General features: G+C 39.6%; 2 protein-coding genes across 2 annotated transcripts in view; both read left to right on the top strand.

Moving 5' to 3' along the window:
- PRTG (protogenin) overlaps positions 1–8,780 on the top strand; it is an 85,671-nt gene extending 76,891 nt beyond the window's left edge. Inside the window, exons 16-20 of the mRNA XM_009885770.1 lie at positions 2,146–2,328; positions 3,510–3,630; positions 4,538–4,703; positions 5,690–5,794; positions 6,904–8,780. Of these exons, the coding sequence (XP_009884072.1) occupies positions 2,146–2,328; positions 3,510–3,630; positions 4,538–4,703; positions 5,690–5,794; positions 6,904–7,302 (974 nt within the window). The 3' untranslated portion in view covers positions 7,303–8,780. The remainder of the gene's footprint in view (positions 1–2,145; positions 2,329–3,509; positions 3,631–4,537; positions 4,704–5,689; positions 5,795–6,903) is intronic.
- Positions 8,781–12,054: 3,274 nt separating this feature from the next.
- The window catches only part of PYGO1 (pygopus family PHD finger 1), a 21,084-nt gene continuing 8,815 nt past the window's right edge, over positions 12,055–24,323 (top strand). The window contains exons 1-2 of the mRNA XM_009885731.1: positions 12,055–12,059; positions 15,638–15,643. The gene's annotated coding sequence lies outside the window, so the exon portion shown is untranslated. The remainder of the gene's footprint in view (positions 12,060–15,637; positions 15,644–24,323) is intronic.

Below are 24,323 nucleotides of genomic sequence, written 5' to 3'. Positions count from 1 at the left end.
GTGTGCAGCAAAGTGGCTGAATTGCTTTCAGGTATATACTTCAGCTCAACCATGGCTGTGAAACCAAGCAGCATCTCAAATAGTATTTTACAATAGATATTTTGGATGAGGGGATGGCAATAACAGTAAACATTTTCATGTGTTTCCGTACTGAAAGTGTTGGAGGCAGTGAGCAAATAGAGAGCTATAAATCTCTGTGTATTACTATGTCCATCAATGTTACAGTCGCTGATTTTGTATTTTGACAGATATATTAGGGTTTGAGGCATGGCATGGAATTCGGGCATCTTGACATGTTAGGACAATCTGTAATGCTCTTAGTTAAAGTACAGATAAAAAGGCCTGTGAAAGAAAATGAGTATGTAGAGGTAAAATTGTTGGAATACTGTTATAGTCCCATGACAGTCCTTTCATAGGTGCTTTGAGGTAGAAGCAGGGTTTGGGTTTTTTAATGCATTTCTTCTGGTAAGATCAGCTAACCCTATGCAATAAATAGTACTGTTTTGTATTGACACTAAAATTGTTCTGGAGAAGATTTGTGAAATCTTAACCCCATTCCCTTCCCATACCTCCAAAGACACCTCCCCAAATAAAAAAATTAAAAAGCCGCACCAAAACAAAAAAGCACAAACCAACCCTACCACCTATGAAAGTCCCAGCATGGGCTTTAGTTTATGCATGAACATTTCTACCAACCCACCAACTTAAAAAACAAAACACTAATTTGATGGAGCTTGTGTTAGCCATGGCAGAAACAGAAAATAAAACTGCAGTTTGTTCTGATTCCTGATGCGAGTTATCTTCCAGCCGCCTCCCTCCTTTTCCCTATTTCTCTTCAAGTGGATCAGAAGTTACGGCCTTTACATGCTTGGCGTGCAGTAAATCAGTACAAAGTGCTTCCTTGCTTTAGCAACGCAGCAGATTTGAAAGGAGCTGGTGGGAAAGAGACTGTAATATTGAAACGTGACCTTTCGCCCTTGCTGGTGCTAAATATTACAGCTCCTTTGGTTACAGATAGCTCACTTTTTACTTCAAATGCTTTCAGCTAATGGGTGTTTTTTATGGAAGAGCTGAAATAGCTTTTGAAGTAGCTTCCCTTTTGCCAAATGTATAATCTTTTCTGTCAACACATCAACCTTACATTTTATACGCTCCTGTGATACTATAAATTCTGACTACTGAAACTGATTTGAAAGGTTGAAATTTAGACTTAAGTCTGAGAAAGTGAATGGAATAAGTGAAAGAGAACAAGGGATAGATTTGGAAAGAAAAGAAATATATTTCTATGGTAGGAAGAAACACAGGCATTTTAGAAAGGAATTGAATTTTAAGCAGCAGTCTGCAGTCCCTGGACAGGCAAAGCTCTCATTGACTTTGATAGGAGTTTTGCCTGTGTAAGGTCGATGCAAGTGCATCCTATTTACGTGCTTAATCTGTTTTTCCTGCCTTCAGGGACTTTAGGAAATGAATCCTTAGCATGTGAGAAAGACATTTTCTGTTAATATTTTTAGTAGCACAGCTTAGATGCACAGTAATCATGGAAGCCTATGCAGGCCTACATGGGCTTAATTTTATTTTAAAAGCGTGGTATAATGTACTCTTCCAAATCTGTCATTTATGGTTTACCAACTAGACCTAAATTGGATAAACTGAACCTGAATTATTTTGTTATGAAAATTTTCATTCACGTTTATGGTACAGCGGATCTAGGAGAGGCGCATAGATCAGTATATGAGAGAGGTCTAACATTCTGCTTTCTGCGCCTGAAAGTCTGGTTAATGCTTGGAGCATCACCTCACAGATACAATCACAACATAAACACTATCACACTGACATGCAGCTAGCGCTAGATTTAGGGTTAGTACGCTGTGTATCGCAGCCAATACTTGACTCTTGGTTTTGAACTATACTGGCACTTCACAGTGTTCAAGCGGTATGGAGACAAAGGACAGACGGGACAAGCAGGCAACCCCCATGTTTGTTCTGTACCCTGTATATGCAGGTTAGAACGTATAAAAGTGATCACAGTCCTCAAACAAGATTTGGAGGTGGTATTGGAAAGGAAGTGTAGGTCCCAATGTCTAAATCTCAGTCTTTTCCCATAGATTTTGTCTAACTGGAACTGTTTATCAAATCTTTTCATAGGAGCAATGACCATGGCTTTGCTGGAAAACCTTGTAGCAGGAAATGTCTACTTAGTCAAAATAGCAGCCTCCAATGAAGTGGGAGAAGGACCCTTCTCAAATGCAGTAGAACTTGCTGTCCTGCCAAAGGAGACATCAGAGTCTAATCAGAGACCTAAACGCTTGGATTCGGGAGATTCCACAAGTCAGTAGCAATGTTTTGATTACTGCTGTCATAAGTACCAGGAAAAGATCCCTGTTTGTATTAGCTTGTTTAGCTTTCTGGTTTATGTGAGACAGTCCTAACAGTGTAGCAATTTTCTTCTAAATTAAATAATTTTTGAATTTTTATCTCAGTTCAACTCAGAACTGCTTTCTTTTGCTCAGAAGTTGGAAGTCTGCCTTTCAAATGAGAATACATAACTGTTTTGAATTTTACATCAATATCAACTTTGCAGCCACTCTTTTAAGGCACTTCCTTTAAGTCCTTTATTTTGCTTGAGATACCTGTAGCAGTGGGTCAATTAGAACCAGGCAGCCCAGCAGGATGAGATGCATCTCAAATCTGTTGAAATTTGCTGGTATTCCAGCAACCCAAATCAACCTGTCAAGCAGTGGTATACCAGTATATTTTCATCAAAGAAGTCAGCCCCACCTGCAGCTCTTTGGGGAAAACTATGTGTTACCTTGCGGAAGTGAAGGTAACATCAGTGGTTTCTCCACATAAGAATGGAAGAACACGTTGTCTTTGTCTGACATAGAAGAGGATTTATCTTCATGACTTGTTACAGATTTTAAAGCTACTTGGGGAGACAAGAGCTAGTAATTATTCAGGTACATGAACCTTTTAATGTTTTCTTGTTGCTACACATTGAATTGTGATTAAAACACAGGGATTTTTCTTGCTCCGTTTTTTTTTTTTGCTTCCTGGAATTCAGTGTATTTTAGGCCTGAATAAGCAAATAGAGTCATGCCCTCAGGATTAGGTTAATAGACAAATGATGTCAAAGCATAAACCAAAGTGAACCCTCCTAGGTGACAGCGCCTGGAATTCTCCAAGCCTTTTCCCTTTATTGTCTAGTAGCACCTTGTAAAGAAGGGGTTGGAGAGAGCTCCTCTGCTCCATGTTGTAGGTCACCGAAGAGGCTGTGGTGTGGGGCAGTCCTTCTTCCCTCCCCACACCAGGACTGCATATACTCCTGTGTTTGGTCTACAAGTTTTATTTTCAAAAGTGTCAAAATGTATGACAGAGAAGGTCTGGAAATCTCATTAAAAGGAAGCATTTGTCTCTTTGGTTGCGACTGTAACCCTATTAATTTCCTGACAGGGAGCAGGGGGTAACTCTTCTTATTTACTGAGCCTTTCTATGTTCTTTTTTTGCTGTAGCTTATTCTGACTATTACCATCTGGACCAGAAATCAATGACTGGCATTGTTGTTGGGGTCTGCATAGCCTTGACCTGCATCCTTATCTGCATCCTGATCTTAATTTATCGCAGTAAAGCCAGGTATGTTTTCATTCTTGAAGACTGAGCTCTTTCTCTTGGGACATGCCTTCTTCTCCAAGAGTGCTAAGTTCTCTGAAGTACTCTGTCTCTTCACTTGTTCCTATCAGCAGTGGAAACAAAGCACTTTGTTGGCTCTTCCTACTCTACCTGAGTCCATTCTCCAGTGAAAAGAAGGAAGAACCCACAGAGTGAGTCAGTGGTGCTTTGACAACTAAGTATGAGGCACGTTTCCAAATAAAAAAACCCAACTTTTGAGTCAGATAAGCATGCTGCTTTACATCATCTGCTCCTTCTCCAGCCTGCCCAGACCTGGTTTGCAAGTCTTTAACCCGCTGGTGTTGCTGGACAAGAGGAACTCTGACATAAAGCAGTTCCGTGATGCAGTTTCTTTGCAGTGGTGCGAGCCAACATCTCGCTGTCTTGCCATCAGCTGCTATGGGACATGAACTGGCCCAGTGACTCTGCCCATAACTTCGGGTTCAGAACAAATACAAGTTACTTGAAATAATAAATTAAAAAAATGTCTGAAAGTATATTTTAGTAACAAGGGTATTTTAGCATACACACAGGAAAAAATATGGATTGGGAGACAGTCTGTGTGTAGCATGCTAGAAAGGTCTTAATATCATTAGTGGTTACTTCCTCCAAGTAATATTACTAATCATGACAATTCCTGTCTGCACATAAGCTGGTAGCCTACTGTGTATGATTACCTGGAAGCAGATGTTATTTTTATCACAAGTAATAACATTTAAATTCCATGAGAGTTAGGAGTATCATATAACAAAATGTAAATGCCAAGAATATACCAATATTACTTGATTAATAATAGCTTTAAAGTTCATCCTTGATTTTTTTTGTATTTTCTTCCTGTGGATCAATTTTATTCCTGCTTAACATTGTGTAGGAAAACATCTGCTCCTAAACCTGTGCAGCAAAGCACTGACCAGCTGTCACATACCAGCATCTCATTAGCCAGTGCTAATGAGGTGGAGAAAAGTATTGAAGGAATTGCGGAGAATGAAGAATCCTTATTGCCAATGATAGTGGGAAACAGCTTCATCGATGCTAAGGTACCATGAGCTTTACTCACTCCCCAAACCGAAATCTTTCTTTAGAACTCTATTGCTATAACATCTGGGTCCTTTCAGAAGTAAAATATGTACAATACAAATCCACAGCAGGCTTTTTAATGGGACAAACACAAGTTTGGCAATTGAGGGTCAGATTTTCAAGACTCATCTTAAAGTTCAGCTAGAGCTCTGATTCAGTACACTTGTCTTATACTGTCCTCTGTAGATTGCAGAGTCTGGCTATGGCACAGCATCACAGGATGAAAGCTCCATAGACTTAGGGCTGCTAGGTGGCCTCTGCTCATCCAAGGAGATAGGTGAGAGAGTCCTTGTCAGCACCTAGTTCAATAAGTGCCTGTGCACAATCTAGTCAAGTATGACACTAAGCAGCTATTAAAGAAAATATTATTTTTCTGTATATTTACTGGCAAGACAATGTTATGTTTTATAAACTTATATTGGGTCAAATTATAAATTAATCTAGATGGCAGGATGTATCAGTGGATGTGTAAAATCTTACAGTCCAGGAGCCCAGTGTGACAAAACCACAGTGGCCTTACTTTCACAAGCAGACATGCTGACATATGGCTTGTTGTGTATAAACTACAAACTTCAACGGAGCTGCTCCCTGAGGAGCAAGAGCTGGGAAATGGACATGGACCCCAGTACAGGCACAGACACTATGTCTATGAGTGGTCACATTCAAAGTAGTAGAGCAAGAGCAGTAGCTGGAATATTTTGCTGTGTGTTTGCAGCGTTATAGCTGTTGGGTCTGGCCTGTGGGCTTGCCAGATTTAGTGGATCTGGTCTTGACTTGTCTCGAACAGTAGATGAATACCAGACCACAAAAATGTGACTGAGTGCTAAGACTTCATTTGTCTTCCTTTTCAGTATGGAGCCAATAGGTAGGGATAGAAAAATATTTTTAAGTATCTTAGAAATTTAGTTTGTTAAAATACATGTCTGTGTGTCTCCCTCTATTGTAGGGGGGGTCTGATCTGATTATTAACAGCTATGGGCCGGTCACAAAGGCTAACTGCAAGAAAAGGTGGCTGTTCTTCCAAGATACTAAGAAGGTGAAGACTGAGGAGGTAATTGTTCTAATGGGCAGAGATGCACAACCTTTACTATAATACCCTTTGTTTGCAAAGGAAGATACGCAGTTTTCTCTTTATGGAGAAGCATAATTAGTGGTTTAAGTTTTAATTGGATTGTTTCAGTTATGTTAAGGTTGGTGGTGTTCTACGTTGTAGTAAAGTCTTATGGAAGTTTCATGTTTTGTCCCAAGTTACTAGTTATTGTAACTCTTTGCAGTTAACCGATTGCTTTCCTGCCTGTGCCCTTTTATCTGCGAGGAAAGGATTTTGGTGTACCGGGTCTATGCATAGCATCTACAGTACTACATCTGCAGAGACTCTGTATAAATAGAAATAAAAATCAAATATGTATTTATAAATAAAAATAATATAAAAATATAAATAATCCCATCCTAGCCTGACAGGTAAAACTTTGTTTGCTGAAGAGAACCCAAAAGAGGGAAATTAAATGATGTACCCAAAGTACCGGAAAAACAGAGAATCTGAGTAGAACTGTCTGGCTTCTGAAATTGTTGCTCTGGATGCATTTGCTATTTGGATGAGAACATAACAGCTTAAAACTGAAGTGTTAAACCAAATCCTGAACATTATCATGTAAATTCACACCTGCAGGGCATCTAACTAATGTTTATTGAATTGTAACTTGTATTGTGCTCTTGTATGTTGAAGGAATAGGAAGTCTTAATATCCATATCATAAATTCGTGTTCCAAAATATTTTCAGAAGCAGCTGCGTATTTCTGATGCCTCTATAAGCAAAATATTTGCTACCACCCAAGGAGTAATGCTTAAAGAATATGCATTAAGGGATGGGAGAGAGCTCTACCAAGTATGTTTTCAAAATACCATTCAAGTCTCTCCAGTGAAATCATTCTTGATTAGCCATGCTTAGCTAGAAGGGATTATTTCATCTATTATGGAAGAGAAAAGTATTAGCAAGACTTGAGATTGATTCTTTTTAACCTCCTGTAGGAAAACCCAGATTGTTCCAAGCCTGTTAGAGGCATTCTGGCAGAATACGAGATAGGAAATTCAGTAAAAATTCAAATTATGGCTCAGCTTTTCAGAGGCTGAACAACCTTTTTCTCTCTGCTTTTTATGTAGCCTCAGAGAAGATTTGTCCAGGCAGTGTGTCTGTACCAGCCAGGCACCACTGTGCTGATCAGTGAGGATGACTCCCCCAGCTCTCCTGGCCAGCAGTGTAATTTCCAGGTGCCGTTCAGTATTGTTGCTGATACGGAGCATTCAGCCAACAGTGAAGGAAGCCATGAGACTGGTGACTCTGGAAGATTTTCTCATGAGTCCAACGACGAGATACACCTCTCCTCTGTGACAAGCGCCACACCTCCCACTACCAGTCCTTTCGCAAGCAGTGACTCGGGTATGAAAACGATGAGCCCAGCCATAAGTAACTGCACAGTGTCTCCTCTGCCGTTCGCTACTGACCAGACTCCTACCTCACCTCTTCAGATACACCCTTCGGTGCAAAACTCACATCCTTAGGGCCATGCCAGACATTCTTGCAGTGTATGTCTGTTCGAAGGACAATGAACAGGGAGCCAAAGTTTTATTGTGGAAAGCCTGACTAACCTAGCAGGTGATCCCCTATTTCTGTTGAATGTTTTTTTCTTTTTGTGCTTTCTTTTGTTTGTTTTTTTTAAAACTCACTCATTTTGAATGTTCAGTGGTCAACAAATGTGAAAGGACAGTGAAGATTTCTGACTAAAGTTAAAAATATGTCACTGGAGCAAAGGGAAGGCTGTTGGCCCTTTTGCTGACTATCTACCTCAGTTTGCCGAGAGGTGAACTCTGAATGACGACTGCTTTACCTCATTTGTGTTCTAGTTGGTCTCAGCTATGGAACTGATGATACTTCCTAGTAGTGTTGTTTTATTTTGGTTTTTTGTTTTGTTTTCAGTTGTGTGTAGAATGCGTGTGTGTGTGCGCGTGCCTGTGTGTGCGCTCAGTGATCAGGGAGTTGTATAGGTAGGTGAACAAGATTGTTTAGCTGAAGCTCTGTCTTTAAAAAGAAGGAAACCTCAGAGTATAAAATGCAATGATTTAATGTGGTTGACGCAGAGGATGGTAAAAAATGGGAAAACTGGAGTTGGTGCTTCCATGTATACAGCCACATAAAATCTTTTGTACCTCTTGAATTCTCATAACCCCAGTGAGCCTAGGACAGTGCCTTTCCCCAGAAACTTGTGCCAGCAACTGCTGACAGGATGTATGCTATATCCTTAGGGCTCTGGGACGTGTTGGGTTCCCCACAGTGACAAATGTTGCCCCTTTATTGACAGTTAATGCTAAAAAGCATGGCAAAATGAAGAACTGTTCAGCATTTCCAAACAGTTTGGTTCTACCTGAGACTCGTGGAATAGATAATAATGCTGAGTGTTTCAGTATCGCAGTACTTCTTAGCAATGGTGCCTTGCATTATATATTATGAAATTCCTGATTTGCCTTATGCCTTTTTAGTATTCATAAAGTTGCTTTGGAGTACAGAAAGATGCCTTAAATGCTTCTTAGATGTTTTAAGCAAACTGTATCATGAGTTTAACATTCATTTTTACACAGCTTTGAGTGCTGACAAGCGCTGCTAGCATCATAGTATGTCTCAGAGCTGTTGTTAGGATGCAACCCTGCTCCTTGCCTTCGCCTAGTGTGCTGTTAGCCAGGAATTTTAGCTCAGGGAGTGACTTTATCCACATGCCAATTTAAAACTCTGATTAGGCTACCACCAGAAATAAAAAAGCCAGAGCTTTAGTTGAAGAGTCTGTTGAAAGAGGTGAGTACTGCTACTGCCTTGAACCCATGCAATTCCTGTTTTATACTACCTCCTTTAAAAGTTATTATAGTGTTTTTGGGGTTTTTTGTTGTTGTTTTTTTTCCTGTACTCAGGGAACAGTTTGTTACTTTTGAGCTGCCTCACGGAAACGTGGAGCAAACTGACAGGGTATCATGTTTTGTTTTTTAATAGGAGAGAGGAAGAGAGAGGGAGGAGGTTGGAATCATCCAATATTATAAATTTGCCTGTATGTCCAGTTTTTTAAAAAAGAAAAGAAAAAGAAAAAAAAATTAGGCATATGTTTTTACTTAAAAAAATATATGTTTGAAATGTAATGTTGTGAGAAAGCAACCATAGGAACTCCTGGCTCTACTTAAGTCTGTCAGAACTCCCATTGACTTACTGGGGCTAAGACATCACCCCTAAGGTAGGCCAGGCTGACTGTTGTGTTGTTCCTCATGTATCAAAAAGTGGTCAGAAGTCGTCAATAAGCCCTACTGTTCTGTCTGCTTTGTGTTGGTGAATCAGCCCCGAGTTACTGTAGTTCTTTACCTTGTAACTGTTTGCTAGTTCTGAAACAGACAGTACACATTCGCCTTTTCATAAGTGTTGATTCAGACGCTTTAAAAACAATCTTGTACCAAAGACTTTTCTGTAGAAGAGAAGGAAGCCACATATTGTCCAAAAATAATTGAACTAGTTAAAAGCTATAGGTTTGAAGAGCTGAATACATTTTATTGTAATAAGTAGTTACTAACAAAAAACAATAGGGCTTCTTGATTGTAGTAGTTGATTGCATAGATGAGTTGTATGCTTCTACCATTTTAACTACCTTGTACAAGAGCCTTTAAAGAAAGTTATAATAATACCAGCATATACCTCCAAAGACTTCCAAGTGTAATTTTTTTTCTCCAGCATGTAGTTGATCAACAATACAGTATTAAAAAAAAAATAATTTTTGAACAATTTTTATCTACTTGCTGAAGAAAAAGAAAAGTTTTCACCAAAGATTTATTTTTGGTCTTGTCAGGCAAAATGTTTAGTGTACAGCAGAGAACTGTTTCTAGTTAGGTAAAGTGTGAATTAATCAAAACTAGATTAAGAATGTGTAACTGTAGCATGAAGTTTCACACTTCATCTTTCAGAGTAGCCTCTTTTGTTAGTTTCGTTCAGAAAGAGCTGATATGCAGACGGTAACTGTTTGCTTCTCCAAAGACTTGTTTGCTGTAAGTACTGATAATCTGATGTAATTTTATGACCCTCGTTACAGTAAATACTTTAAATCCTAAACTTTCTCTTCCAGAGACCCACTCTGTAGTTTAACCCATTTGAGAGAAACAGAGTTCATATAAAATTTGTCAATCTAATATAGATGCTCTAACTTCAGTAGCCAAAGAGCTGAAAATATTCAGTGTATTAGAGAGCAGAGCATCTAGAACTCTACTCATCACTTAATGTTTTATTAAGGTACTTTTTATCAGCAAATAAAGAAAACCAAAGATATTTAAGGTTACCTCAGCATATAGGCAAGCTTAGTTATACACTAATTATTCTGTCTTTTTCTTTGTTTTTATGTTAACCAAATATAATATGTTTCTCCAGAACCCAGTCAACGTTCCTGTGCTTCCCTTTACTTTGTCACAGTGTCATGATTGCTACAGAACAAAAAATATGTTCTCCTCAACATTCATGGCCTGTTGCTAATATATGACAAGTTTTTGCAAGAGAAAATTTGTCTTGTGATTGAAAACTCCTCCAGCGTAAGCAAAGGAATCTCCAGAAAAATTGTGTAGAAATTGATACTTTCTCTATTGAACTCAATAGCAGAATCAATCCTTCATGTAACAGTGCGCTTTGTAAAGGTGCAAAATTGGACTCAAAGTTTAAATGCTTCATGTCCTTGAAGCCAACACATGTAATTATAGATATGATATTACAGATAGTAATTTTCTTAAAAGTTTGTACCTGTGGCTAAGGAAATCAGTTTTTCATATGTAAACTTTGTTCATTCCATTTGTTTAGAACGAGCTGGCGGAACACAGCAGGTAGAATGGTTTCACGTTTTCCAGTTTTTTGGGGTTTTTTTTGGTTGTGTCTGTAGAAACTGGGTCCTGGAGAAAAAATTACCATTTTTTAATTATGAATTTTACTAAATATGTTCTGGAAGATGAACATAAATGTGAAATTTAGTGTTACACTATGTGAATTGATTTTGTTTAAGTGTATTAAAAACTAAGGAGCCATGGCTGGTGTAATGAGTGTATATGCAACCCTGGTACTTTAAAATGAAAGCCAAAATGTTACAGTTGATGTGACTTGAAATGCATCAAAACTTATAGAGGACATCTTGAACCTGGCTTACTGTGCTAACTGTGTTTTCATGTGAGGACCCTGTCCTTCAATTGCAACAGCAATGCCTGTCCAGCAGGACCTGGATCCAAAACCAAACGCTTAATCTGCCCACGGTCACACTTGTGTACTTTCTTCATGTTTAATAAATAAAAAGTATTCTCATCTTTAAGGAGTTATCTAGGAGAACTGGGAATGTATATGCTGTGTAGAACAGGGCCTATCAGTTGATTATTTTTTTAATAGCTCTGCTTTTGTAAGAGAAACTTGAACAATTTACATATCACTTTTAATAATTTCCTATATTAGCTGTGCATTTTCTGTATAACTTCTGAGATTTTTAACAGAAAAGAGTATCGAGAGATTTCTTCACCTGTTTTTAATTATTCTTCATAGTTCATTGCCTCTTTTATTTATTCCCTTGCTTCCCTTGTTTTTATGAGCTTGCTTGCCTTATTCAAATCAGGGTCCTCATCCTGTTCCTTTTTAAGTCAATGGAAGAATTAATTTCTATTTCAGTTTGCATGGTCTGGAGAGACAAAATCAGCTTTTTGTTTGTTTGCTTTTTAAATCTTCACTGTATTACTTTTAAATGACAGAATTCTTATGTGGTTAAAACTCCCATTGGCAAATGGATTTTTGGTACGATAACAAGTTATCATGCATCAGAGGTCCGCTGTAACTCTCCATGCATCCAGTCTTGGCCTGTAGTAAATACTGAGTATTTCAAGTTCGTTTACCTCTTTTTCGTTGCAAACAAAGTCAATTGAATGACTTAACCATTTGCTGCAACCTGAGCATACACAAGCACAGTCACTGTGGACTGCTGGGTCTCAATTACATGTTACTTGCTGACCATGCTTGTAAGCCCGAAGACCAGGAGCTCTTGCTCATTTTATTTGTTACAGAAGGAAGTTCACGCAGGGAAAAGCCCATCTCCTAACACGGGGAATGTTGGTAGGTTTTGTAGGGCACTCCACATTTAGCCAAAAATCTCAACTCAGACCAACTGCAGAGAGAGCTGCACAGGTGTAATTCTGGTGGTATGTCACAGAAATCAATTTACTGAAGTTATTCTGGCAAAATTGAAAGCAGAATGACACCTAGTAGTTGCTAAAGAGATGTAGTTCTTGGCTTGAACAATTGTTACCTGCTCACTAGTTGTTGCAACTGCAGCTCTGCTAATAGCAAGCAATTTCTAAAGCAGAGGAATTTCAGCATCTGCAGGAAATACTGGGCGACATTCTATAATAACATAAGTTAAAAATATATTATTTATGTAACTATGTTTTGGAACATGTGTTTCAAAAAAATACTATTCTTCAATACAAGCCCCAAACCAAATTGCTTTCTGTTAATAGAGGCCCGTATGGAAAGAACAGAAATTCAATTTGGCTCAAATGCGAGTAAGTTTATTTCTTTGGAATTCCTCTAGATTTACACTGAGACTTGTCCTAATTGGCTCAAAAGGGATGTAAACACACGCTTAAGGTTTTGCCGTGTTGGGCCCTCAAGTTCCATTGCGAGCTGTGCTCCTTCTGGAAGTTTTCAGCTTTTCATGGTTGCATACACCCGCATTGCATCTGCCTGGTGTGTTTTCAGTAAAGACTGACTGTATATGAAAAACTGACTTATACAAATGTTGCTTTTTGATTGTTTGGCTTTTGGGTTTTTTTAAAGTTGTGAATGAATTGCCAGTGTAGGAGCCAGGTATGTATCTCATATTGTGGTGTTCTGGATCCTGTCACTCCGTGTGCCATTTTCTTCTAAGGGCAGCAGTGGCCGACTGGCTAATGGAGGATGGAGCTGAATTGTATTAATTTTGTATTTGTCTCAGGGGATCAGCTCTGTGAATTCCATTGCATGAGGGAAGCTAATGTTTGCCCTGATTTGAATGTAACTTTTTAATGTCTTTTAAAAACTATTTTGTTTAATAATGTGGATTTGTTTTTCTTTTTGTAGCATTCTAGTAAATGTTACCTAGTGTGTTTGTCCATTTTTCCCCTGCAGGGTTGTTTATATACTACCCCAAGGTCATGCCAAAAAGTAATAGAAGTTTAAATGCCAAATGTTTATGAAACTGCTGTCTAAATACTGATTGATTGCACAGTTGAAATAAAAGTTTTCCTTAGTAAAAGTGCTACTTGATAAATATTTTATTTTCAGTGTCTCTGACGAGTGGCTCAAAACAACGAAGATATAAATACCGTGCCTCATTTTAGGCTGAGCGGCTAGGGAAATGTTGGATGTAGTCATAAAAAGAGGTAGAGAGTAAACTGCACATGCCTTATCATTGAAATTCACAAAACTTTCCCAAGCATGTATTCATGTATCATTTATGTACCCGGAATTATTTCCCACTTAAAAACTCTGTGTCCCACCACTGTCAAACACCCATGCAGGATCTCTGTTTTGGTTTATTTTCATTGGGTGTGGAGGATGTGGTTCTCAACACAGTTCTCCAAAGTCTGGAAAGCTGCTGGCACTAGTGCACAACTGAGTTTTTCCCAGCATTTTTACACCCAGCATTTTTACATTTCAACTGTTGAACCTGGTATTTCAACGTATGACAAGACTATGAAAATGCAGTTGCTGTTGGTCAAAAGGCAAACTGCTATTTTTACAAAGGACCACAATGTAGACGGAAGTCAGTCCAGTTAAATTAGCGAGGAAATTATGTTCTATAGGGATTAAAAGGTTTCTGTTGCTAGCAGGTTGATTACTGATTGCCAGTTGAAAGCATTGAAAAATTGGGCAGGCAGTTTAGAAAGTTAGGTACAGGGTTGGATTTAGAGTAGTTGTGCCCGTGCAAATCTTACGCTTCTGGAAATGAAACCACAATAATTACTGCTGTTATTTACAGGTCTCTAGGGACAGTAAAAACAGAACAGCAATGGAAGCTGAACTCTCACAATACTTAGGTAGGTTTGACTTTAGTTTTTCATCTATATTGTTCCTTGAGAGTGGAACTCTTCACAGGTACTGAATATACTTAATGGGAAAGAAAAGATATTTCGCAGGTATGTCAAAGCTTTGAAATCACAGTATTGGGAATTGAAGATTTGAAACAAAAGTTCACTACCTTTCTTCTATGACCAGGAAATGACTGCTTCTGAAGACGTTAATTTTTACTCTTATTTTGACCCTCTCTAAGAGGCATGTGCCCTGTCACTCACAGGTGCCCCTAAGAGAAAGGGCGTGCTGTGTGCGCCCCTGAGAGACAGAGCCTTTCTGCTCTGGCAGTGTCTCATCCTGGTGAGTCCCGTTGCCGGGATTCTACAGTAGAACCATGATGGCTTGCTTTCCTTTTGAATTCTCCAAAGAAAAAGGAAATCCAAAAAGCCTCATCATGCTGCTTTATGAATTACAGCTTTCTTACCTGCAGAGTCTGCTTATAGAACAGTTCTGTCTGGATTATACGACATTTATCCCTGGGAGTATTAGAGCACCAGCTGTGGTGACTATTTATAAAACCAGCTCTAATTCAAAATTCTTTATTCCTTATGTTCAAATATAGGAACACTGAAATATTGTTATTCAGAAGTAATTGAGCAAATTAGACCAATGCTGAAAAAATAATAAAGTATTTTAACAATGTATTTGTTAAAAAAAAATCTTAAACATAGCAAATAAACTTATTTTGTTGTATTATTAATTTATTATAAAACAAGTAAATAAACTTAAAAAGATAACAAAGAATTTGGAATAGCTAGGGAGCAGTCAGTCTTCGACTTTCCAGGAATACAAAAGCCCTGCCAGTGTAGTTCACCAGAGATGCTGTTCTTTCTTCAGGCAAGAACAGGAACCAGCTGTGGTTCCTGATTATGTTACTGCTGGTTAGTACAGGTACATTTTACAGTCCAGAATCCTCATTCTCAATAGCAATAAAAAAAATAGCAAAGCCCCATCTTTTAAGGAGTTGTTATTGCAAAGGAAAGCTTTAAACCAGCCCTGGTTTGTGACGTGATGCTGGGCTACCTGCCTGCAGTCTGCCAACAACCTGAACGTGTGAGCTTCAGACAGGTGAGCTCTGTGGGCCACTTGCATTGAACGACCATGTTAATTGAAATGACAAAATTGCTGTGTCTTTGGTTAGTTTATCATCAGTGACATCAACCTACAGTCTTTGCTTATCTGTTTTTTGGATAAAAGGACCGATACCTTGGAATATGAAGGCCAGCTTCCTGCCATGTTTTGCAGGTTGCTCAGCCCCCAGCAAGCAGGAAAGCTGGGAGTAGGGAAGGAAAGGACCTGCGCTTGTGGCAACACACCAGGATTGCGGAACATCCCTTGCACTACAACAGGTGAGCAGCAGTTCTTCATGGGTTAATTCCTCTTCCTGTCCTCATCCTTTCATTCAGCAGGTAAAATTGGCATCTCTGTTAAGATGTCTGTGCCTGCATTTGGCTGCTAATACTGTGCCATATCTTATTTCTAGCACATGTTGGCACTGTGCAGCCCAGTCTGTCTCCCCTTTTTCCTTCATCTGCAATCATGGTCTCCGGATTGGTGCTGGACAGTAAGGCATATCCTCTGTCAGTAAGAGAGAAGCTGTAGGTGCTAATGCTGTTGCTGTCCCTGTTGCTGTGTCCTACCCTTTCCATAATTAATGTACTAAGACTTGGCTTCATCTTTTCCTCCCCACACAGTGAAGAGGGTGGGATTTGAACCCTCCTCTCTGCACGTACCTGCATGCTAGAGCCCCAGGTGAACAAGCTCAGATTTGACAAAGAGGTACCATATTGTTCCTACCTGAAAGTAGAGCATAAGCTTTATTAAATCCCAGAACTTAAATCCTATTTACACAGGAATGCACCATTAAGATAAACAGAAAATGCAAATAATTCAGAACCTAGCTATGCCTCAGCGAAAGATATACCACGCACGAATGTCCCTGGTGCATAGGATCTCACTTGGCTGGCAATAGAGGTCTGGGGGCTAGCAAACATTTGGGTGCCAGCTGTTCTCTGAGAGACTTCTGCCCTTAACTGTCAGGCATAAATCCCCGTTTTGCCTTCAAGAACCAGCTGAGATGGTTTTCCAGCATTGCTGCAAAGTGGTCCAAGTTCCTCCAGAGTTTCTCTGGAGAGATGGCTCAAGCACCACTGGAAGCTGACCCAAATTCCAGGTGGGTCCAGGGGATGCTAGATACTGTAATCTGCAGTTTTGAAGGATGAATGTGAACATCTGTGGGTGACTGAAGATATATTTTCTATTATACTGCTCCATGGGAAGTTTTAAATCAGTGCCCAAAACACTGGATTCTGCTTTAGCTGGAAGTCAAGTCGGGACTCCCCAGAGGTCATGTTAATAGAATGGTTTTGAATTTCCTTTTTACCCTCATGGCAATACACTGTGAAAAAAAGATTTTCATGAGTAAAGCAGCAGATTTCTGGGTAGGCTGCCAGGTGGTTGCACCACATGAAAGCAGGAAAAGTGTTGCTCACACTATAGCTCACTACAACCTTTAACAATTTGCATTTTGGTGTGCTGCTCTAGGAAACTAACCCCTCTGGTTTGCTGAAAGTTAGCACCAGGGGATGAGCAGCAGAGCTTAATATATGCTGCCTCCTCACTTTCGCAGTTTACAGTCATATTAGCTTAAAACAATCCCACTGAACTACTTGCTCACAGCCTTACCTGTATTAGGTCATGCAATTGAAGTTGGGAGTAAGATAGTTTACAGCACAGACTGTAAAATTAAAAAAAAAAAAAATCCATTAAAACTTATATTGTTCATGTTAGCAACCATCATACTTTGGAATAGATCCTGAATATTTAAAAGTCAGTAACAGCTTGCTCAGTCTCTACCAAATAAAACAATCTGGCTTTGCTTTACACAAAACCCACAGTCAAGGCAGAATGAATCCCTTGAGATCAAGATTTCCAACTTCAAAGGACTAAGTTAACTCCAAGCTTGAGTTCTAAGTATTTCAATTAAAATTCTTCTGCAAAATCAAAAGCAAGACAACCTCTAGTTCATAACAAGAATGAATTCTGATACTGGCTTTTACAATACTTTACAGAAAAATGAGTATATTAAAGAAGAAAGCCCCCTCTTATGTTTTATTTACTGCATCTCTAGCTTTCTGATCTACACATGGCAAGATAAAATCAATGAAGAAGGTCTGCATATTAGGAGCCATTGTAAAACAGCCAAAACACAGCCTAGAAGCACAATCAAAAGCCAAGAGTCCGCTTCTGCCATTGTAAAGGCTCAGAGGTTTACCTGAGCCTGGACTACCTCTGTGATTAGCTTTTGAGTACTGGCTAGAGACGGGAGAAGCACGCTGGCACCCAGCAGTGTCCTGGCTTGCATCATATCCTACAATTTAGAAGTCTTGGCCCAAGAGATGAGGTTGCCATTTGTAGTTGAGTTGGCTGGAAACAGCCTTTTAGTAGGAGCACTCCACAACTTGATTTAGCGTTCAACAAGGTTTTAAGGGTTTGTGATGGTGTTTCTCTTCCCTAGCTTAGCCTGGCCAAAACTTACAGCCCAGCCCTGCAGTTGCAGATACCTAAACGACAGGATTCCCATAGGAACAGATGTATAGCACCCTAAAATGTCTGTCTGTAAATTTCAGATTTTGAATCGTACCCGTGAGGCATAATACATGTCAAGTAATTTAATCCAGTTTGGTGTTTGTGGAGAGATAGTGCATATATTTTAAAGAATTAGTTCCACGTTCTTTTCTTGAAATCCTGGATTTCATATGAATTTTAGCCTGGGGATCAGGGAAGCTGCTCTCAGATGTAATGGGTGAGTGCAGCATCTATGTAACTAGGTCAGAGTGTACTTAGGCATATTTAGTTATCTGTTCTTGTGTTCTTTCCTCCTTTTGTTGCACAATAAACAAAAGAGGTAACTAAGTTTGATTTGCTACCTCCTCTTAAAGGACTGCAAAATTCTGAGATTTCATAGCGGTGTTTTTTTACTTAGTCTTCTAACAACAGTATGTTTGTGATACCTTTTCTTTCATTTTGATTTTTTTTCTGCTTTTGCTGCATTTTCCTTTCATAGTCTACAAACCACCAAATTCAGACACTAGTTTGTTCCTGCTTCCCAGCAGATCTCCTGCTACTTGGACATAGTTGCTTGTTCAAAACAGAGGTCGTCTTACTGCATTCCAGTAAATATTTTCCTTAAAAGTTAAGACTAAGCTATAGTTGCCAAACAAAAAAAAAAGAAAAAGACAGAGCACATACTGTCATGCAGCAGTCCCCTCGATTGTCTACTTACTACGTTTCCTTGTTACTTGCTAATTGTGGAAATGCTTGGTAATTCCTGCAAATACATGTGGTCTTACTGTAAGAAGGTCTGAAACATTATGGCAGGTTAACCATGGCTGGCTGCCAGGTACCCACCAAGCTACTGTCTCACTCCCCCTCCTCAACAGAATGGGGAGAAAATAAAATGAAAAAGCTCATGGGTCAAGATAAAGACAGGGAGATCCCTTACCAGTTACCATCACAGGCAAAACAGACCGAACTTGGGGAAGACTAATTTATTGCCCCATGTCTGTACTCACAGAGGCCGTCCCTGCAAGCCCCCCTGCTACCAAAACCATGCCACCTACACCCAATACAAACATTAACAATATTTTTGTACTAAGATTTTGATACGGACCTGGCTTCTGAGCAGACAGCGCTTAATTTCAAAGAAAGATAATTACAGTTGAAAAACTCAACTACTGATCTGGATGGAGGGAAAGAAAAGAGATAAAATTTGACTGAGGTGGCTATAAAATTCATTGTTCCTCTTGACAGACATGTTCTTGCTAAAATCTGCCCCCATTCTTGACTATCCATATCCTTCCCAGAGAAATCAGATGTACCCATAAGCCCCATAAGTCCTCCAAAGAGAAACTAGTACAGAAACATCAAAACCAGCTGGCCTCTAAAGCTGCCTTGGAGTTCTGTTGCCATGAGCTGAGCATCAGTATTTTGTCTCCCTACTAATGCATGTCAGTTTTAATTGAAGACAGTGAATCACAAATGCATGGATTAAATCTATTTCTTCATGTGGTCTTTGACTATAGCAATGAGGTACTGATCCTCTGCCTCAGTGCGAGAAGTTGTTATTTACCCATCTGTAACTAGGGTTAGAGTGATGGTGGTGTGGCCAGAAGTTGCATATAGTGGTATCACAAAATCCAGAACAGTCTACAGAGGTACTGAGGGAGGCTCTGCTATCCTCCCAGTGACTCTGCCTGATACTCTGAGCTGCAGTTGCCATACGTACTTAACTCTGACTGGACAAGCAGTCCTCGTCCTTGAAATTGGAGGACTTCAATCAGCAATGTTCAATGGGTCTGATCCATCCCAGAGGCAGCACCCTGTGAACTGCATTCTCCAAACTCATAAAAAGCAGAGCATAAAACAAAGGCATTTTTGTATGTGGAAGTTTCTATAATAGATCTTGTCACATGACTGACTTGCAAAACTTTGTAAAGACCCTTCAGTTTTATGGCAAAGATTTCACTTTGGCAATTCTGCAATGCAAATCCCAGAAGAGTCTTTGCCTAAATTTAATTACTTAGTTACAAATGCACTGATGGATAGGACAGCCAGGGACAAGGCTTCCTCGGGTTTTTACAGTAATGGACTTTATAACTTTGACTCGCAGCAGTCATTGACAGAGTCTGGATCCAAGAGCAGATTCATAACCGATTATTGCAAAGATCCGCACGGCCTGTGCAGAAAAATAGAAACGGCTCTTGAGAGAACTGAGTAAGTGCAGGAATTAAATGCTTGCCTCTCTTTTCATCAGATCATGATAAACAGGAAAATGTAAAGGATTAAAGCTGATAATCCAGAAAGCGCAAGAAATTGCATTTCTTTCATTTCCCCACCGAGTGTCCCCATTTCACTATTCATTGCTCAACAGGCGACCACTTCGGGTAGGTAGTAGTCCATTTCGCAGAGGAGCCCACAAAGATTTGTTAAACATGTATTTGCCCCTTTTAAAAATTTATTATATTGATAATGTTAGCGTGGTAAACTGAAAGTTCCTTTCTATATATCCTAGAGGTAAAGCGGAAAGAAATCTTATGTTCCTTGGTAACTTGAAGATCAAATGAGGGGTTTTTAATGCATATATATATATACACACAGACACATTGGATTTCTTGTCAAAACTTTTGTACTTTGGTATATAAATAAATACAATAATGAAACTTATGTTCCTAGATAACCAATGGTTTAGGTACTACACTGACTAATTTTTACATACTGGCTGTAAAATTTCATAGTTTAAAAATGTTGGTAAATTGTAGGCTTTAACTTTATAAGTCATATATGTTGTTGGCAAGAGTATCTGAGTGCATTGAAGTTTTTTTCCTGAAATAATTGCCCATGTCTATATTTTAACTGTAAGTTGAAAAGGCAAGTGTACACTCAAAAAAGAACTCTCGCTAAATTTCAGAACTGTCTATGAGCTTGCGTTGAAATTTAAAATTTTTGTTCCAGTCTAGATGTGACACTAGAGTGCCCTTTGTACACATTTCTGAGACATTTCTTGATCAGTCCACTAATAACTTGTCTTACAAAGCTTAGAAAAATGTGTTTCATCAGCCAATGATTTGCTATGTGATAGACAAAGCCATGATCATTCTCAGGACTTTTACTTGATTTCATGATACATCATATGGAAGAAAACTAACGCAATGGACTACAGAAAAAAATCTGACATTCTTTCATGGGCTAACTCATAAAGCAATCTGTTCTGCACTTTTTCTCTATGAACAGTTTTGTATTCATGTCAGATTAAAGTTGAAACATGAACAGACAATTAGATTTTGTTTTGTACTTTATATTATGTGGATGAATGATTAATGCAGAAGTTTAGACAGTCTTAATTTTTGTTGATTAAAAGCAGAAATGAAGCAGACGTGGGCTCCCGAGACCTGGTTTACATCACCATAACAGATGTAGCATTCACCGGTAGGCAAGCGATTTGCACTAAAATAGCTTCAGTGACTTGTGCTCAAACTGTTTCAGTTACAGTTACACTCCCTGACATTGGCAGAGAGATGCTCTACATCTGATAGACCCAGAAGGGACCTGGTTAACACATTTTTTCCAGAGCAATACCAGCTGCATAACCAGCTAGACTAAAAAGGCATAAAAAGCACATCTCTGACTTATAAACATGCATGTGTTTATTTTACTACTCTGGAAAAGGGAGATGTGGAGGAGGAGCACAAATGAGTCTGGAGGAAGAGGTGTTAACTCTAGTGTCACTACAAAACCGGAGTTTTAACGTTGTATCAGGCCTGACAGAAACTCCCTCCAGCCTTGATAAATAGTCCTACTTATCACAGTAGTATTGTGAAACATGTACAAGTTTGTATAACTAGCACTTTAATTTGTATAACATGGAAAAGGCCCTTTTAGAAAAATGAATTATTGATTTTATTTTTTTCCCTCATAGCAGGTGGGGGAATCAAATCTACTGATGCTGGAAGACTGTTACAAGCTAAGGCTATCACAATCCATATTTCCTTAAATGCATCCCTTTTCTCCAGCTGAACACTTTCTGTCCAGATGGGAGAGAGACTACTGGCTGCTTGGCTTCTGCGTCCACATGCCAGAAGCCCTGCACAGGTGCTGCTGGATCTTGCCATGCACGTGCCGTACCTCGACACTGCCCAGGCAGGCTGAGCGTACTGCCCTTCTGCACGAGCCTGCTGGGCTCCCAGCTCCACATCCATTGCACAGGGGCCCATTTCTGTCTCGCTGTGTAGGAAATCTTCTGTGATGAGTTGATAAATCACAGTAACTCAACAGGTTAAAGCTGCATGTGTTTTATTTTTGAACATACATGGCTTACATGAGAGGAAAACTTTTGTATTTTCCCCTGGTACTGCAAGTGGCAGAGTTACACAGTTCGGCTGGTTTCCAGCTTTTTCGCTTCTGATGTCATGCTTTTTTTTCTTTCCTAATTTTATTGCTCTGGGACAAAATCTTGGCCCCCATAAAATCAAACAGAACAGATCTTTCACTTTTTCCTTTTTTGAATTCCTTAAATGTCAGCAAATCTCTCTAAGGTGTTTATATCTTTTCCATTAGCACACGTTCATATGTTGACAAAATGGGCTTCTATGCTACTCTGCTCCTGAGGTGTGTAGTATATAGATGTGAAAAGATGCAGTAAAACCCTTGAAATGTTAATCTTTTGTTGTGGATCCATGTCTCATTGATATTTCTCTCCTGATAATGTAATATAGTGTTGAATGTTCAGACGCTATGACAACGATTAGTAAAAGAACTTCCCTTACCTACTGGTAGTTTGTACAGAAAGGCTCTTTTAGTAGCCACCTTTTTAGCCCAAATTCAGAAAGAAAGGAAGCTAGAAGTTACCAAAAGTGGCTCTTCTATACTTAATAACATTTTTCGGTCTGATGTGTCACATGTGATTGAAGTTACTTTTATCTCACCAAAGCCACCCTTTTCAACAGTCAGGGTGAGTTATAAAGTATTAAACTTAAACAGTATTTCTTCACAACTCTAGCAGGGAGCAAGAGCTTCCTGTGTGGTTGGTTATTGCTAAAAAGAAGAAAAGTATTGCAGAATCACAGGATCATTACAGTTCAAAAGGGCCTTGGGAGGTCTTTACTTTTCCTGCACAAAGCAAGGTTAATGCTGAACTTGGGCCAGTCTACTCTGGGCTTTGCCCAGTTGGGTCGTGAAAACCTCCCAGGATGGAGATTCTACAATTTCTTTAGTTTCTTGTCCCAATGCTTGCAGCCAGTTGGAACCTCATTTCAAGTTATGACCACCGAGTCTCATTTTCCTCTTACGCACTTCAGTAAAAAGCCTGTCTCTCTCTTCTTGGTAACCTCCACTTAGGTGTTGGAAGGTTGCTATTATGTACCCCTAACGCCAATTTTTGAGAGGAAGAAATGCTGGAGTAATTTTAAGAACAACCAATGAGCAGCAAGGCTATCAGGTGGTCAATGGTGTGCAATAATGAGAACTTTTCATAGACTTCTGGGGAATACTTGAGATGCTGGTGTAGGCACCTGAGCAAGCGAATGAATTCCCTTACGACATTGCGTCAGCCGTTTCCAATGTAGGTTTAGAAGTGTAAAGTTGGTCTAACAGGATTCTCACAGACCACTCACTAAAGACCTGAGTACAAGTTCAAGCCGAATTTGGATGAGCAGCAAAACAGACATAATTTTCACAACTGGAGCACTGGGTTAAATCTGAATTCCCTGCTCACATTTCTGATGCAGAAAATCTCCCCCTAGGAACCTTTATAGACTCAGTGACATCAATCTGTGCATCCATAATTACAGTCTACATGCTATTACAAGGCAGCCTTGCACAAAAGCTTGTGCGGCCCTGGGAGAATCATCTAGGCCTACAGCGAGCTCCATCACAGAAAATGCAAATCTCTTCAAAGATGAGACACATCTTCCTCCAAATATAGACTAGCTCACACCCACCTTGCTAATAACAGGCTATACTTCTCTTCAGCAAGATTACACAAAATGAACCAGCAGATCCCTTGAGAATATTGGCAATACACTGTAATTCGAGGAACACGCACTCTGGGATTGCTGCAAAGTAAGCGACTGTGGACAAATAAAAATGATGTCTAGGGAAGGACAGAAATCGACATAAAAAACCTGAATAACTTTCTCAGTTTTATTTAGCTAGACATGCAAAACATAAAAGCAAAAACATAGTAATACCAATACCTTAACCCTTACACAAACATCACTTTTTTTGCCTCAGAAAAAGCATTCCAAATACTAGGGCAGTACCAACTATCCATCTAACAAGAAGGTATGTAAAGAAACATCACTGCTAAGTATCGAGAAATAAGGTGTGTGAGCAAAACCCATACTTTACAGCTGGACATCTTTATCCCAGCTAAGGGAGGATAAATCCTTGTTCAAAAGATAATTATTTTTAGTACAGCTGAATAACAGTTTTGATCAAGGGTGAGGACTCCATATGTAACACCTCTGAAAGCAGCCACTTCAGAAGATGGGAAACTATGGCAGAACATATGTTTCCACAAAATGACAGTTGAGAGCCGCAGTGATTTACCTATCAGTTTGTGTTTATCAAGGGTTCGGAAGGGTTTACCAACACTGCAAGGGCCACCAGTTTGATCCAGCAGGCCGTGTCTCCTTCCACCCACAGCCAGCCCGGGGGCGATACCCCTGGGAGAGGGTCCTCCACCTGGCGTGGACCTACCTGGAGCGCGCCGCTGGAGCCCGGTGCTTCGATCAACGCCCCGCCTGGACTGGGAGGAACTGGGGCTGCGGCCTGGAGGCGAGAACGCGGCGTTAGCAAGCGAGGTAAGCGGCGAAGCCATTAAACACCCGGGGACCGCAGCCCAGACCCAGAAGCCATTACCCGCGCGGCGCTT

This window comes from Charadrius vociferus, unplaced genomic scaffold (assembly GCF_000708025.1).
Source record: "Charadrius vociferus isolate BGI_N301 unplaced genomic scaffold, ASM70802v2 scaffold325, whole genome shotgun sequence".
In the NCBI taxonomy this organism is placed as follows: Eukaryota; Metazoa; Chordata; class Aves; order Charadriiformes; family Charadriidae; genus Charadrius; species Charadrius vociferus.
Note: the sequence above shows the minus strand (reverse complement) of the source record. Positions and strands in the feature narration are given on the sequence as shown.